At 28.3% G+C, this 19101-nt stretch overlaps 1 protein-coding gene and 1 long non-coding RNA gene across 4 annotated transcripts in view; one reads left to right on the plus strand and one right to left on the minus strand.

The window, feature by feature from the left end:
• The first annotated feature begins 5304 nt into the window (after positions 1-5304).
• Positions 5305-6792, plus strand: LOC148301727 (uncharacterized). The gene is made up of 2 exons (XR_015838760.1): positions 5305-5350; positions 6461-6792. It is a non-coding gene; the product is annotated as an uncharacterized LOC148301727 (long non-coding RNA).
• A 352-nt stretch (positions 6793-7144) lies between these two features.
• The window catches only part of LOC148301728 (aldehyde dehydrogenase, dimeric NADP-preferring-like), a 28115-nt gene continuing 16158 nt past the window's right edge, over positions 7145-19101 (minus strand). Inside the window, exons 7-12 of one of the 3 annotated variants that reach the window (XM_088272816.1) lie at positions 18459-18656; positions 16167-16282; positions 15508-15643; positions 14050-14200; positions 12083-12099; positions 7145-8991 (exon numbers count right to left, since the gene is read on the minus strand). In XM_088272816.1, coding sequence (XP_088128942.1) covers positions 8988-8991; positions 12083-12099; positions 14050-14200; positions 15508-15643; positions 16167-16282; positions 18459-18656 — 622 coding nt within the window. In that variant the 3' untranslated portion in view covers positions 7145-8987. Of the gene's footprint in view, positions 8992-12082; positions 12100-12944; positions 14201-15507; positions 15644-16166; positions 16283-18458; positions 18657-19101 lie in introns of those variants that run through there. The other 2 variants (XM_088272815.1, XM_088272813.1) reach the window with 2 other exon arrangements.

Consider the following 19101-nt stretch of genomic DNA (forward strand, 5'->3'; position numbering starts at 1 on the left):
TTATCTTGATATACGAGTATAACGTAAAATTCAGCTTCCGTATGCTCAAGTCCTCAAAATTTGTAATCTATAAATTGGCCTAATTTTTTTACAAACGGGGCCTTTTAATCTAATAAATAAACGTTGATTTTAATAATGAAAAGGTTTTTTCCCCCTGCTCTAGACCGATGTGTCAAAAACCAATAGCAAAAGCTGAGTTTAAAAGAGATATTCGAATTTCATTAAATCTTTTCGTGAATTGCAAAATATCAATGATCAATTAAGAAAATACGTCAGAGAAATCATTATTCTTCCTAATAGTGTGTTGACTTTAATTCGCGTTATTTACCTTTAAACATATTGAGGAAACTCGATTAAATATATTTTTTTCCTCTTTTATTTCCATCGTAGATGTTAATATGAATTACCTTTGTTTCAAGTATTTATTTTTTGTCGTTGTTGTACAGACTTTAAAGTTTCGAGTATCTACCTGCATATATATTATGCACATAGGGCACGTGTGACCTAATTTACTTTTATTACGGATTATATTTATACATCTCACGATGGATCCATTAGTTCTTATCTGACGGTAAAAGAGCTAGAAAGCGAGCGATAATACATAAGACGATCGAAATCTTTCTATCACGAAAATTTAATAAAAATTCAAAACTATGCTGTTACACAATGTTAACTAACTTTACTCATCGAACATAGTTATTATTAATATTACATATCTTAAAACGTGACTTCAAAATGTTTCTAAATCATGAAAGAATTTAAATTTTTAATCAATTTCGTTTCCGGAAAAGTTCATCTTTAATAATGTTTAAAATATGTATAGAATTGTTTAAAAACATATCTGTATTCTGGAAATGCGTTCTTCTAGAATATATCAATCTATGGCCAACATTAAAATAAGTATGTACATCACTCCTGTGACGAAATTTATGGCCAACTTTTTTTGAGACAACGAATTTTGCAAATGAAAATAAATGATCGTTGAAATTGTTTAAAATATGAATTGTTATAATAACAAAAAGAGTCCTAAAATATCCTTTATTGAGTGTGTTAAATTCAATATTTCTCCCAAATGAAAATACCCATTTCTTAAATATATTTTCTCTCATTTTTTTACCAATCACTGTATGTGTGATACATCAAAGTTTAAAAAGAAAAATTGGTAATCCAACCCATTTAAAAATAATACATGTTATGATTTTATGTGCCTTTATTGCAAAGCTGTAATTTCGGCATTTACAGCAAATATACAATCTTTCTATCACGGATGTTGTATTTAGTTTTTAATTAATATAATAATAATATTTTGCTGTATTTTATACAAAACACAGGGTTCGTGTAGTATAATATAATAATTACGATTATAATGTATTTACCATTAGCATAATTCACAAGTTTGCCTCTGAATATCAAAGTGATCATCACCTTGAAATTAGATAATTCCATTTTCGTTATTGATATTTCAAAACGTGATAATGTTTATTTACCCCAAGATAAATAATTTCTTTCCTGTTTGGCTGCCCGTATGAATATTTCCAAGAATCATGTTTTTTTCCACGTTATTCCATTCCAAAATTAAGAGGGGAGTTCGCACATACAACATCTAGTATATAGTGTACAAATATTTTCTCAAAAAATATGTGCCTTTAAACAAAAATAATTTACCATTGATATTTATTTTCTTTAGTACATATTCATTTTTCGTCCTACGCATAATAACAAATAACAATTTATAATAATGTGCCCTTTCTGAGTGTTCCAGTGCCGAGGGCACATTTTAAAATACTTATAAAATTATATGAAATGTAAATTGCTTATGTCATGCAATCAAAATAAGACATGGTCGAGTGATGCAATTTCAGATCAACCCCCTCCATTATTAATTTGTGAATAGCTCTTTTATACTTAATCTCGTTATTTAGCGACTTTATGGATACTAGAAGTAGGTTGTACAACTTTAAAGTATAGTACTCAAAGTTCCTTTGAATAAAATAAGTATGTGTTTTGGATCTTGTGGTTCTATTACGTTTCTATAAAGTGTGTTAATTGTGATTTGTGTGCTTTGGTAGGAGGTGTTTTCTTGTGATTTGTGTAAGTAATTCTTATATGCATACGGTATGTAAACATTGTTTTGGTGAACATTTAGTTTTTTGCTATCATAAGTTGCAATTTGTTGAATATTTCCTTTATAGGAGTCCATCTCGGAACTTTTGCATACAGAGAGGATAATAATATCAAAATCTTGATTTATTTTGTTGAAGCCTTATTTTCATTTAATTAATTAATTAATTTATATTTCTATTTTGTTTATGTATCCTATATTAATATTTAGATTATACGAGAAGAGAAAGAAAATAGAATTTATCTCATATAAATTAGAAATAACAACATATTTTTGTATCGCCTAAAAATACAATATGAACATAATACGCAATTATGTAAATTTGCGGCATTTCCATTTTTGTTAGTATCCACGTCCGTTTTTCGAAAACTAAAATACGAATGCATTTTTAAATCATTGCATCCTTTTAAAATAAATACATTAATTTATTTAAAAGAGAATAAAAATTTTTTTTAAACGAATTATTAATAAACGAGGAAAACATGTCACTTTTATACATAAAATGAGGAATTGTGTAAAATACTTGTTTCACATATTTTCATAATTTTTATGCAAAAAAAGGAAACCAAATTTGGATGCAGAATGTTATAACCATTTTTCTTGGTATTATGACCACTTAAAAATTTATTAAATGATTTATATTTTACTTATTTTATATTAAATATTAGAAGAAACATATATTTTCAAATACGTTGTCACTCTCTTACACGTTGAAAAAAATTATAATAAATTTTTCAATAAATCTTTTTTTTCTTTCATTTTATATGCTCTCAACCCACGATTAAATGTTTTTTGTATTATTATTTTAGCCGGTTAGATACGATATCAAAAAAATTTAAATAGTTTTTATTTTAATTTATTTTCAAAGATTACTCGTCTGATGAGATCGTTAAACAAGTTATATAATAGAGGTGGTAATAATTGAAAATTCCATTCTCAAAAAGGCTAAACTAGATGTCGCTCACTCTTTTCAACAACGTCATTTATCAAAAAACTTGATTTTTCAGGAGATAAAATGTATTTAAAATAAATATCAAGCCACTTATAGAGCTTTTTACTGCGCAACAGATCATTTTAGGTAAAACCTGAATGTTTTTTCTCCATTTGAAAAATATTCAGTATTTAAAAAAAAAATACTTAAACAATACATTTTATTCTAAATACGATAACAACACTTTCTGCCCTGTGGCGGGTAAATATTATGTTTAAAATATGCCGCTTTTTCTGGGATAAAGTACATTTTCTGGGCATTCCGAAAGCATGCACAAGTGAAAATTGACCATGTTTGATATATGACGTTGTTGAAAGGAGCGAGCGATATGCATTATAAATCAATATTTTTATATTTATCTCTCTTAGACGAATGATGAAAGATTTTTTTTATTTATTACAATACATACTTGCAAAGCTGTGCTTCTAGTAAAATATCTGTATAATTGAAAATAAATAAATTGAAAAATAATTTAAACAAATACTATGCAGAATTTTTCTTCTTCTAATAACACTAATCGCTTAGGGTTACCGGAGTTGTATTTATTTGGTACATTTGTGTATATTATAATCATATGTATAATACAAATGAGGGTGAATGTAGCTAAATAAGAATCATCCGTTTTTTTAAGATATTTACGAATAAACTACAATTTTGAATGCGGTTGAAGTAAAAATTTACAACGGAGTAAAAAACTCCGCTGTAAATGATTAAAAGGCGTCTTAAAAAGGTTTTATATTATATTTTGGAAAGTAGAAATGATATTCAAAATACTAGAAAGTAATAAAAATATAACCCTTTACTATTCGTATTTCTTGCTTACCGTTAGCTCTGTATTAAATTTCAGTACTTAGCATAAAGTATTTATCCTTATACTATTTTTTTAATAACATTTTTTTTGTTTATTTTTATTATTTTCTAGGTATAGTAATATTATCTTTGACAATAATAAAATAATTCATTTCATAGATGATAAACACATCATAGTACATTGTATTTAAATAATACACCGGACCACTTACATTTTATTTTAAATACAAATTTATTCAGTACCTACATAGCTATTATGAAACAGCATGCAAACTGCATAACAGGAAAATTAAATTAAAATATTTTGCCTAAATATATATATATATTTATGTCAAGGTTATCTTAAAATGCCAAAGATAATTAAAATAACACAATTAATTATTAAAACGATAATTTGTTAAGTGTTTCATTTACCATATATTAAAAAATAAATAAAATTATTCAAATGAAGAAATCCAGTTTTAAAATGTATGCTGAATGCTGATAGCCTTTTGAATTTTTTTTTTATTATTTAATATTTATCTTGATAAATACCACCGCATCTTTAAAACTATTGTGACACTTATTTCGATGCATTCCACATCATTTTCAAACACCGAACATGTCACACGTATCGCTCACTCCTTTCAAGAACGTCATAAATAAAAAAAAAAACTTGATTTTCCAGGAGAACGTTTTTAAAGTTTAAAAATATAACACAATGTATTGAAAATAAATATCAAGCCACTTATTGAACTTTTTACTGTGCAACAAATCTTTTTAGGTTAAAAAACCTGAAGGTTTTTTCTCCATTTGAAAAATATTTAATATATGTAAAAAAATAATCAAACAATACCTTTTCTTCAAAATACAAAAACAACATTTTCTGCCCTGTAGCGGGTAAATATTAAGTTAAAAATATGCCTCTTTTGCTGGGATATAGTATATTATCTGGGCATTCCGAAAACATGCACAACTAAAAATTGTCGATTTTTGATTTATGACGTTCTTGAAAGGAGTGAGCGGTATGTGAAACACTTGTCACAATAGATTTAAAGAAATAGTGGTACTTACTAAATAAAAGTTAAAATTCAAAATGTATACATATCTCTATAAAGTGACTGTTGAATTAATCAAAGTAAAAAATATTTATTATCATTGATTCCCAATGGTGGTACCGTCCGCCGTGGGCTCTGGAGAGGTCTTATTATTATTAGTATTAGATGCTCTAAAAAGATAAGCTGGGTAATGGAGAATATAATTGTATCCCTTTCCCCCTCAATTATGATATTTTGGCAATTTCCTTTTGCAAGGGGACACAAGGAAATACATTAACTACGTAAAATCTACCATTACCAGTCTGATGATGTCGGTTAGGACGAAACCCGGTTGCTGGTCAAATAAAATTCATGTGGAAAAAATTACATAGTTGTTATTATATTCACTAGGTAAAGTACATATATTAACTACATTACGTTAACTAAATGAATAAATCCTCCATAGTGTAATGGTCAGCACGCTCGGCTACCGTTCTGGAGGTCTCGGGTTCGATTCCCAGAAGGGGGTGTCAAATAAATTTAAGTGATTTTTTCACTCTAATATTTATTCAATATTACCTGGACTGGTACCTGAAGCAGAGGGCTGATCATCTTTCCTTCATGTGTTAACGATCAAGATAACACAGCGTTTATTTGATGCAGTGCCCTATGCACCATTAGGGTGCGGATAAGGGTTTAAAAAAATAATTATTAAACACATTAACCAGATGATGATAACTTCACCATTCTTTTATGTGTTTAAATTTTTTTCCACAAATAATGTATTTGCTCCAGTATGGACATAAATATTTACCATTCTATCCATGGATGACAACAATATTATAAAAATTTCGAAAGTTGTCTTTGTAGTTAAAGTGTTTCAAACGTTTTTACTTTTTTTAAAATATAATTTTAAGTAAAGCCATCTTAACACCTCCATATTTATGTTCATCTTTATCATCAGAGCTAATATATCTTAATAATAGTTATGCAAGGGTTTATATTATTTGTTGATTCGGCATTAACTTTGTGGAATGACATGATTATTTTAATTAAATTAAACACTTGAATAATCCACTGAATTGAGTTTGAGTTTTAATTTGTACCAGAAGATGAAAACAATTGTCATTTTCGAAACTAGTCGTAAATAAAAATAAAACTCAATTCAGTGGACTATTCAAGTGTTTAATTTAATTAAAAAATACAAGGGTTTATTACATTAAATTATAGCAATGTAGTATGTCATAATACCATATTGGAAAAAGGTTGCGAACTTAGCTTAATCGGTAGGGTAGCGTATGCAATATCCAAAGGTCCCGGGTTTGAGTCCCGAAGATGCAGTGACTTTTTTCTGAGGTATTTTTAATTGATATTATTGTAATCATTTGCAAATCAATAATTCAGTGTACGTGAAATTTTTGACCATTGGATTTATCTATCAAAATATAATTAATTCCATTATTGTACTACCAATATGGTTTACAGCAAAATATATAATGGCAAGTACTGTTTGTTGAATAGAATTCCAGTTATAAAGCGATGTGTGAGCAAAGTCTGCTGAAAAATATAAAAACAAAGTTGTAATATATGACAATGCAAACAAGTTACCCGAGTGCGAAATAAATAATAATAAAACTCATTTGATTGGTAGGTATCATATTTATTTCAATTTAAAAACATGCAAGTAGACTTAGGGCGTTTGTGCACTACACGGAATTTTACCGTCCAGCACTTCAGTTAGCGTTTTAAAACAATGATTGGCTTGTGCTTTTGTCCATCTTTTTCGGATCGGTGCGTGAACACGTTGCGCGTAAATTCGATCACGCTAAACTGTCGTAGTCGCTTTTATTTTTTTTAAACCGGACTGCCGGAAAATTCCGAGTAGTGTCCAAGCGGCTTTAGTATTTGCAAGTGTATAAAAATATCGATTCCTAAAAAAACATTGACAACAAGAACATAAAGGCTAACTATGGAGTTAGTTATAAAAACGGTTTTATGGCTAATATCGTAGAAATAATAACATTTTAAATCTCAATTATTGCTTATTATACTCAATGTTAACCTGCAGAGTGATACCAATGTACGTGTACAGTTGATCCCAGTAAATATCTCGGTCTTTTAAAAATAATATTTAAATTAAGTATGGATTATTTCAATAAAAATTATCATGTTAAGTGATCTACAAAATGTTTTGATGTATTTTAGTTTGGTTAAAAAAAAAACAAACAAAATGAAAGCATAAAAAAATATCATTACACAATTTTTGTCATTCAAAATATATCTTTAATGGACAGGTTAATCAAGTTTGACACCGTTTCAATGCCATTTAAATTAATGAAAATTATGTGGAATAAAATTAATCGACCATACAAATTACTTATTAAAAAACCATATATTCGTAACAAGATCTAATAAAAATTAATTACTAATTAGATGGTTTTGGGTTTGTTACTGAATTTAAACAATATTTTTATCCATATATGTACTTTTGTATAAGTTTTATGTCATATATGTTATGACAATTTACATACAAAAATAAAAAAATATGTTTTTGTTAATGAATGGTATTGAACCTACACCCAGAAACAATTCACACATTATATTTAATGAAAATGAAAAAACAAAAAATAATCACAAAAAACATGTTTTTTATAAAAATAATTTTAAAATACAATATAAAGTGGAAAAAGCAATCGTTTGTAATAAAAACAATCCATAGTATACTCATATGTCATCAGTTAGTATCCAGAATTTTTTTTTATATTTCTTTTATTTTAATAAAATGCTACAAAACTGAATGATTTTCAAATGAACATTTTTCAGGCTCAAGATAACAGTATAAAAACATGTGTTTTGAAATTTACAAACACTTTTTTAAAGCTACCATGAAAATAAAAATTAAAAAAACTTTTTTGGTTGTTGCTTAAAATGTATGTAGGCAGTGGCACATAGAGCGACCATATCACAAATTAAAGAAATAATTGACTTTGAGAAAATTGCATTCTTAACTTATCACTTTAATAAATAAATTTGGTAATATTTGCTTATCACAATTTTTTTTTGACCTTTGTTTAGTTGAGATGCAAACCATTTATCTTCACTTGTGAAAGGGTTAACTGATTAAATAAGTAAGAGGAAGTGAATTCGATAGGAGGATGAATTCTTATTTTTATTTATGCGATATTATAAGTAAATATTGCATTGGAATACTATCAGAAAATAAAAAAATTAAAAAGCTGTGTTTTTAACACTGAACAATTATATAAAAATAAAATTATAAAATATTATAATGTAAATTAACAGTATATTTAGCAATCATTCAAATATGATATTGTCCTTTTCTGAAAGTGATTATCTGAAAAATGAAAGGTTATAAAACTATGTATATGTATAAATGTACACACATATATATATATATATATATATATATATATATATATATATATATATATATATATATATATATATATATATATATATATATATATATATATATATATGTATATAAATTACAGAAAACGTAGTAATGGAATAACTTTCATTTGGTCCCGTCAGTGTATAGGAGTGTAAAAAAGAATGCAAAATCTGCATAGAAAAAAAACAATAGTACGGAAATACATTTTCATATTGATAATTAAAAACAAGTAAATAAATTTTCATAAAAAATAAAAATAGTATACAATGTAATAATACATTGAAAATAGTATACAATATATTTCAAATAATTTTAATTTTAAAAAAATATAGTATTACAGAAATCATCTCTTATTTTTCGGGTTACATTTGCTATATTTCCCAGGTATAATTGATAATCTTCCGTATTCTAAAATCACACAATTTAAAAATGGTAACACACAATCGAATGGCAAGCATTTAATATGCAGAATTCTAATTTATAAAAATTGATGTTTTTATAACTTGATTCATAATAAATCAATGGGTAACATTTATAGGAAAACATGCTCAACAATAATTTTGATTAAAAATTAAATACAAAATTATCTTATAAAATGAAAACCCGTTTCACTTCAATGTTGCTCATCACTCATCATCTGTAACAAAAGTAATGTACAAAATAAAAATGTAAATAAAATAAAATAAAATATGTGTCACATTTGTGATGTGCAAATGAGATATCTGAAAAACATTAAATTTCAAAGGAAGGTAATTAAAAAAAACTGTTAAACAGAAATTAAATATAATTAACAATCAAATAAACTTAAGTCAAAGTCCCATTTTCAATATTTTTCCCATAAATCAAACCCAACCTAAACACAGTTATCCCCTTCCTTGCTCCTACCCCTCCTTAAAACATCATTACCCTCACCCCTGTCTTTATCGAAACCCAATAACTTGTACACTATTTCTTTTTTATATATATATATATATGTTTAGTCATAAATTAATAAACCCTGAAGAGGGCAACAGGTTGTTGCCGAAACTAGTTGGTTGTTAATAAAAATGTGTGTGGATCAAAAAACAAAGTCTTTTTATTTCTCAAAATAATATATCAATATGATCCACAAAGTTAATGTGTTAAATATTCAAAACATAAAAAATATATATTATTTTGAGAAATAAAAAGACTTTGTTTTTTGATCCACTCACATTTTTATTAACAACAAACTAGTTTCGGCAACAACCTGTTGTCCTCTTCAGGGTTTAATTTATGACTTTGTTATGAGTTTGTTAGTAAAAATGTGAGTGGATCAAAAAACATAATCTTTTTATTTCTCAAAATAAAATATCAATATGATCCACAAAGTTAATGCTTTCAATATTCCAAACATATTTTTTTTTCATTTAAGTGTTATAAATCATTTAGAGTTAATTTTACATTACAGCAAAGTCATATCAACCAATCAAAATAAGTAGAAAATAATATTTTAACCGTTATCCGCTCTGAATGGTGCTTCGGACACTGCATCACATAGAAGTAGTGTTATCTTGATTTTACAATACATGAAGAAAAGGTGATGAGCCCTGCACTTAAGGTGTCAGTCCAGGATAATATAAAATAAATATTAGAGTGAAAAATCCCTTGCATTTATTTTGACCGTTCTGGGAATCGAACCCGGGACCTCCAGCGCCAACCATGCTGACCACTACAATACGGAGGCGGACAAAAATTACACAGATAGCTTATTGCATTATCTCCAATAAAACTTAAATAAATTATTAAAATAATATAATGTCCTTCATTCAAAAAGCGTTAGGTGTAATAAAAGTTATATGTATTCTGTGAAAATATTTAGTCAGTTTATGTAAGTGATTTGATAAATATATATTTTTAAAGATTTTCAATTAATTCACTCTTTACAGAAAATTTGTATTTCATTGATTGATTCAAAATGGAAAGATTGGCTAAATAAATTGTTTGTTGATAATTCAAATTAATAAAACACTTCCATAATATCCAACGGTGCTGAAAAAAATGGTTGAAATCCTGAAAAAGAACAGGTCATCTTTTGGTTTTAATTCTTTTTTAATTCTTAAAATCACCCAATAAATCCCATTAATTTAATTTTGTTATGTGATGGTTTTAATTTACAAATGAAATACATGCAAAAATGTGCGATATTTCTAGAAATTAAAGCGGAATCAATGACATGATGAATGATTAGCAACTTATAGTATCCTAGATAAACAAGTTGTTGCTCAATAATGTAATATATGATAGTATGATATGTAAACAGTTTTTTAAGGTATTTTTCTAAAAACCATTGATTCAGTAAAATAGCACTTGGAATTCTAAATCCTATACAATTCATATTACATAAAGTACATAAAAATCCTTCAATATGTATGAGAAACTCTGTAAAAACACAGTGGATGGCTATGTAAATACTTTAACCAGATTCTTTGCATAGAAGGAATTATAATTCATTGCAGAAACCTTTATTTAAAAAAAATATAAATATAAAAAAATTTGAGAAAATAGAGTGATTAAAAAAAAAATTACAACAAAATACTTCGTAAATTCTAACGAAAGTGAAATGCACTTTGAAAAAAATAAGTGTTTAAAATAAGGTAACAGGCTGGCCGGTGTCAAAATGATTTTCTCTCAAGTAAATGTGAATGCAGATTTATTATTTTTCGTTATACTGGATAGTACCACATAACCCTAAGAAGACTTCTGTGAGGGTGACCGAAAAATCAGCAGAAGGCAATATTACACAACTATTTCTTTTACACAAGTACTTACAGAAATTATTGAAATAAGTTTCATATAAAAAATATTTGGTAAAGAGCTCATTTAGGAAACGAAACATTATTTTGTACCACAATGGTGGGTTTATTTATGCCCATAAATATTCCAATCAACATATCATTTGTAAAGTAGGAACAAATTGTATTTTTATTTAAAATAAAAAAACAGATCAGCAAGTATCACATCATTCCAAAGTAAAGGTCTATACGAAACAAACTCATGATTTTTTTAAATACATTTTGTTTTTTTTTTTTAAATACTGTTATCAAAGTACTAAATACGGTGAACAAAAGAATATGAGAAATTTATATCTTTTGTGCAGGTAAAAATATTTATATATTTATAATTTTCTCAAATAAATGTACAATTAATATCACAATTATTCCACAGATGGCGCTGAAACTAAACAGAGATGTGAACCTTAGACCAGGAAAAGTATTAAAGTTGAATTTACGATTGTTTTCTTATTCAGTATGTAAATATAGCAAAAACTGGTTTCTGCCAGCTTCATCTGTAACCAGTTGTAGTAGAGAATCACAAAAAAATATTCAGAGGCAGAAATTAAGAAGAGAAAATAAAATGATACGTGGTGTTTTCACATCCCTCAATCCTAAACTACTGACATCACTCGTCAGGATTTCTGAAGCAGTTCAAAGATGAATTTTCTGAAAAAGGTATTGTTAAAATTACTACAATACTAAGTTGCCCCAATAAGTCATTATTCTAAAAGGAATAACCCGCAAAGACTCTTCTTTTAGAGGCTTATCTTCAGGTTTTTCACTTTTAAAGACAAGGAAAGTAAGGATAGGGAAGGTAAATGTGAAAAATATATCACAAACACCCAGACCAATTGAAAGAAAATCTTTCTTGAATTTATTTTGCACTTAGTGGGAATCAAACCCGCAATGCTAGTTTCGCAGTCGAGTGTTTACCTGAAACGCCACGGCGCCTGTAACGAAAGAAACATTCTCTTATCGGATGATATGTATAATGAATAACGTTATTATTTTTTCACTTTTAAACTTGATAAAAAATACTAGTCCAAGAAAATTAAATACTTCATGCTTTTGAACGAGCAGTGTTCACGGTCGGGGCATGTGTCGTGTCGCGCCAACCCGAGCACTGCTTGGGTGTTTCAACAATAAACAACTAACAACTAACAATAAACGACTGTCAAGTGTCAACTAGTTGACACTTGACAGTTGGAGATATTTACGCAAATCGTTTATTCTGTTTTAACTAACAAATTATATTTTTAAAATTTGGGAAAATTTGCAATTTTTTGACTACTTAACTGTTATTGATTTTTATTTACATATTCATATTGATTATAATTATTTTATTAAAGATCCTTTTATTATGGAGAGCGAAAGGTGAATGGGAGGATTTGGCTAAGCATATTTTAGGTCATAACCTCTAAAAAGTTTATAGTTTAAATTTTTGTAGATAATTCAATAGTATGTATTAATTTTTGGTTTCAATAGTTTTCTAGTAGCGTTAACCGTTTTAGTGAAATAATAATAATAATAAAAAACGAGGACATGGATACATTTCGGGGTGTATTTGAAAGGGAAACTTGTTGTATTTAAGCCACTAGAAGTCATGCCAATGGCACTATTAGTTTAATGCTTCTCAGATACAGAATTATGCTAGAATTCGGCTTTAGTCATAGTGCCATGTACCATCTGATCGGATATATGGCATCGCGGTTAGGGTAGTAATCACAGAGAAATTAAGAAAATGGTGAAGCCATCCATGAAATTGTATGTGGCAAAGGGATAAATAAAACATAAATCACATACAAACATCTTTAATAAACAAAGCTTATTTTAACAGTAAAAATCCCCATTTCCATTACTTCTAGAATATCTACCTTATTTTTAAATAACCAAAATTCTTTAATGCCCCTTTTTCAAAAAATTATTAAGAGTAAATACGAGATAATTAATATTTTCATAATGTGGTGTAATACCGGCAAATTTATTACTCTTTTACTAATATACACAGTAAAACAAAGCGTAGACATACCAGGATTGCAGGATATATGTACTGCTTCGATTTTTTTACATTAAACACACTCAGGATATAAATATTTACCATTCCATAATATATAAATATAAAAACTTGTTAATTCAAAATTGATCATATCTTCTTTAAAAAAATATATAGATTTTAAATTAACAAATTAAAAAAAAACAACCATTCTTCATGAATATTTCAATGTATAGCTATATCAGTTTTTTTTTTTGCTGAACGGTAAAAACCAACTACTTTCATTTAGACCGTTTTTGGAATCTAACCAGTGCGCTATCCAAAATTTCAAAGCAATCCGTGAATAACTCAAGAGATTTAAGAATTTGAACAAATGAACATTTACAATTTTATTTATATGGATTCTGATATACTGCTATACCAACATACTGTTAGTAGAGAGCGGGACCCATTTATAAGCTTTCTATTTGCATACTTTTTGTGGCGCAAGACACACCAAAAAACATTGTACAGATCGGAATTGGGTTTGAGGTTATTTGTGATTAGTATACTAGTTAGGGTCGGGATTGATGAAAAAACCGCACTATAACAATGTGTTGATAAGCGCAACGTATCAGTTTATACTAAGTAAATAAGAATACTTTTAATTTAATTCTTGAATTAAAAATTTGAAATATATTTTGAATTTTGTTCATTTCAATGCTGAATTAACGAGCTTATACTGTATGTCACATTGCGAAAACGCTACTCAATTACCAACGAGCAATAAAATGATCAGACTGGCATATACAAAGACAAATGTGCATGTATGCGTGCGGTGCGGGATTCACAGTCACTGGGGGGTGATGTTATGAAGCGGCGGGTGTGTTTAGCGCATGTTGGTTACTTTGGTGGCGACGGTGCGTACCTTTGGGAGCTTGGCGGAGGCGTACGTGATGGCCACGCCGAGAGCGAACATGGCAATGTGCGGCAGGTACTTGAAGGACAAGCCCGGGCGGTGTTTAGCGAACCAGACAAGCATTTTAGACTTCTTTTCAGAGTATGGGGGGTAGCGGCAACTGAAAACAAATTACTTAATGTTAAAAAAAAAACATTTCAATAATAATTTTTACGTTATTAAGATCTAATGAAAATCATATGAACTCCTAAAGATATAAAAGATACATTTTTACCAATTTTTTTTATATTTCGTAGTCATACAGGAGAAAGTGACCAAGTGCATTTTTTACAAAAACGTGATCATTGACTATTTGATATCTTACTAGCCTAATATTGGCCTGAAAAAATCCCAAAGAATTTTAAATTTGGAAGTATAATATATTGACTTGTTAAAAATGACTAACTACATTGAGATGTTTATTTTCTTGCCAAGCAAAAGTGATTAAATGGCCTTTCTCTACATTTTGTTACTTGGTCACTTTTTCCTGTACGACTACGATTTGATAAAAAATACACATTTTTTTTAGAAAAAAAAAAAAAAATTACTAACTATGAAGTAAATGCTTTGAATATTAAAAACATCAATATAATGATATATCAGATGTCTCATTGGAGACGAGGCATCTTTTTATACATTGGGAATATGGAAGTCTTGGTATTCACAGGGCTTATGACTTTCCACAATATAATAAAAATTTAAATGTTAGTTTGTTAAAAATATAAAAACTTCAAGTTATTTACCTGATTAATTGATTTGAATTTTTGACACAAAGTTGCATTCGAATACACACATTTTTATATACTTGCAATAGGTGTTTTTATTTGCAACAGATATATTTTTTTGCAAAAAATAATGGCGGCATTTGATCGATACCATGATATATATATATATATATATATATATATATATATATATCATGGTATCGATCAAAGTGTCACCTGTCAGGGAAATTATATATTATATATATATATATATATATATATATATATATATATATATATATATATATATATATATATATATATATATATATATATATATATATATATATATATATATATATATATGTCAGGGAAACAATGAATCATGTTGATATGTTCATTATTGTAGACCAAATACAGATTAATTTTTTTTTTGTACTGGGCTCAAGTAACACATCAAAGTTCAAGTAGCCCCGTTCTATGGTAACATTGCGGTACATCGATCATGTGGACAACATGTCTTTTGGCGAATTCAAAAATATTATATACCCACAAGATTTGTGAAATTAAACATATTATAAATGTGTGTTTTATTTTTTCTACTAAACCAGACTGAGTAACAATGATGCGTGGAATGCAAATGATGCAAATGAATAAATATTTTTAATCTAACAACATGAAATTAAACCAAATAACAAAACCAAAGAAAAAATCATATACATACGAGGCAATCCTCTCTGCAAGTTTATTGAAGTCCTTGCGAAGACAGCCTTTCTTATGGGAAAATGTATCGAATGTGGCTTTGCCATGGTAAGCTCCCATGCCGCTTGCGCCAACACCTCCAAATGGCAGAGTATTCACTAAAAATAAAAACAACCATAACTTACAGCCTTGCATTCTTTCCGTATTTCATTATTTGGTAGATCCATACATTTTTTTGTTGGCAGCCTCTGAAATTTTTTGTTTGACTACCGTACAAACATTAGTGCAAGAGAGAAATTTGTATTTTTAGGCTTATCTCAAAAATAGCTCGCATAAATTTCGTTAGCATGAGGAGACATTTATATGTTTTAGTATATCCCTTAAAAAGTGTAACTATTGACCAATTAAACACAGCAATTACGTTTATATTGTTTTTTTTTGTTGACGTAAATCTGTTTATAAAATTTCACTTTGACAATATGAAAAAATGGCAATTATTTTGCTGGCTGTTGTGATAAGCTGCAGAAATCCAAATATTTTTTAGCAAAGGTGTAAATCAAAAGTTTCTTAATCATTTTAGTACTGAGATTTTTTCTTCCATGTATGTTAAAATTACTGAAGACTTTTCTGCTAAAATGGTACATTTAAAATTTATGGAATATAATGGAGAAATTGTTATACCTGCCATATGCATCATTGTATCGTTGATGCACATTCCACCAGACGACGTGTTTGAGATCAAGAGGTCTACATCTTTCTTCTTGAGTGAGAATATGTAAAAAACTAGTGGTTTTTCCCTGAGTGAGAATAGAAACAAGAAATATATCAATATTTACATATTCCAACACCCAAAAGTTATTCCACCACAAGAAGAGTGAAATAGGTTATTTCTTAAATGACTACAGTACATTTTGTTCCAGATTCCAGAAAGTCATTATACATATATTTATAAAAATTTTATTTTATGGCAAAATTATGTAAAGTTCACTTTTGCATTAATGCTTTAATTTAAATAAATTGTGGCTCAAATAAAAAGTTTCACATAAAATAACAAGTCCTAATGTGATACAGGACTCAAAGACACCAGGGATGAGAAACAATATAATATTATATGTACTTTGGAAAAATTTACAGTTTTAACCTATAGTCTTGACACAATATCTAATGTCAATGTGCAATGAACAAAAAAAAATACTAAAAAGAAATAATTAAATTTCACATATCGCTCACTCCTTTCAACAACTTCACATATCGAAAATTGTAAATTTTCAGTTGTGCATATTTTCAGAATGCCCAGAAAATGTGAAAGAGGCATATTTTTAGCTTAATATTTACCCGCTACAGGGCCGAAAGTGTTGTTTTTGCATTTTAAATAAAATATATTGTTTAATTATTTTTTTAAATATGCTCAGTATTTTTCAAATGTAGAAAAAACCTTCAGGTTTTACCTAAAAAGATCTGTGGCACAGTAAAAAGTTTAACAAGTGGCTTGACATTTATTTTTAATACATTTGATTAAATTCTTAAACTTTCAAAACGATCTCCTGAAAAATCAAGTTTTTTTATTTATGACGTAGTTGAAAGGAGTGAGCGATATGAATGTATATTTTGCGAGTGTAAACTAAGCTTTAGTCCTCTTGACGACTCATATTTATACTGGCTTGTCTCAAAGCGAGTATGAATAGGTATGAGCCGCGCGTGAATGCTACACACAAAGAACAGTGTGTACTAGTATCTACAAAATCGATTAAATATTTTTATTACATGAAAATTGCTATTTTGTCAGCATCTCGTGATTGTTCGCCATATATTGAATGCAGTAAACGTGTTAATAAGAGATTTCTAGATTATCCAACACTGATTATACAATATGTACATATAACAATTTTGGTAATTTCTAGAAAAATAATTATAATGTGCAGTTTCCCGTCACCATCATATGTATGGAGAGTAACATTTCTCACATGCTATGTTTGATTAAACCGTTTCATACTCAAACCCTTTCTCTTACCATTGTATTGGACGATGGTATCATTTACACACATGTTTCCCGAACATGTCTGCTCGATAAATTGGTCCGAAATCCATTTGTCACGCGTAAAAATGTACATTGATAACGGAGATGGCCTGTGATTATTTGATAGAAAAATACAAATGAGATGAAATGATGAAAAATGGAATGATATTTAGGAGATTACAGCATTTTTTATAACCTCAAAATAGGGTCAGCAATTCCAAATAAACAAAAGTGTAAAAAAAACAATACAGTAGTTGGTTTATTATATAAAATGTTCCAGCAATAAATGACGGTAAAAACTGTTGTGTCTCATCTTGAGATGCAACAACTATCATTTTAATATGAAAAAATAAAAATGGCGGCTAAGCATCTCAGGGCTTACGACCTGGCATTTTGGCTGGCTTTGGCATGTTTACCATGCTGCCCATTTTTGAACACCTATATTGCATTATTTTTTAAAAGTTGTACATATGCCATAATTAATGCAATAAGGATGTTCAAAAATGGGCAGAATGGTGAATGTTACACAAGTGTTTAAAATGATCACTTAAACCACCCGTAGGAAACCACACGTGCCAGGTCGTAGGATACTCAGACATCCCATCTTCTTTTATATCAAAATGATAGATGCTTCATTTCAAGCTGAGACACATATTGATATATCTTCCATAAGGTGAATAATTCAATTTTAGATATTTTAAGCAAGCAATTTTACAATATAACACTGAAATGTTAACAATTTTTCAATATTTATATTAATCAACATCACTTATGAAAGTAAACATTTGAAAATCACAAATACAAAACGAATATCCATTTTGATGATTAGGATATTGCAATATCACCATGTAAATAGATCTTAATATATAAATTAAACAACCCAAAACTTTTGAGATAATAAAAGCCGTTCTCTGACAATCAAACAGGTCTGTTGTAATAAGATTTACATATGTTACCTGCTGTTGATGAATTTGATGGCCTCAAATGCGTTCTCGACTGGCACTATCGGGAGTATGGGACCGAAAATTTCTTGCGACATAATCTTGTCATTAGGTTTTACGTTGACCAAGATAGTTGGCTGAATGTACTTTTCTATGGCTTCGTGTTTACCCCCGTAAGCCACCTTGCTTTCATCAATCAACGAGGTCAGTCGGCTGAAATTTCAAAGATTTACAAATGTAATGTCATTCAACTTTTTTCTTCATCAGTTTAGTGTTAAAATACAAGCAAACATATTTTTTTCTCACTCGTATTTAGTGTAAAATGTAATAATAAGAGACAAGATTGTATACATTGAAAATAAAAATAAATTTTTAACACAAGTTTAGTTTTATTTAAAAAAAAACTTGTGTGTATTGTTTAACCCTGTAATGCTGTAAATCTATTGTGGACCTGGTTGAATTTTAAATTTTTTTTTATGGACCGGAAAGGGTTAGTGAAATTTGGTAAATTTAACATTATATTTGAAAAAATCCTAGACTTAAGTCTGAGAAATAAAACAAGATACGAACAAATCAGACGCCGGACAGTAATAGACCGTGTTGCCAAAATTAAGTGGCAATGGGCGGGTCATGTTGCGAGACAAGGAACGGACAGTTA

Source organism: Brachycentrus maculatus, unplaced genomic scaffold, assembly GCF_059751285.1.
Source record: "Brachycentrus maculatus isolate JH-2025_06_01 unplaced genomic scaffold, ASM5975128v1 h1tg000527l, whole genome shotgun sequence".
Classification (NCBI taxonomy): domain Eukaryota; kingdom Metazoa; phylum Arthropoda; class Insecta; order Trichoptera; family Brachycentridae; genus Brachycentrus; species Brachycentrus maculatus.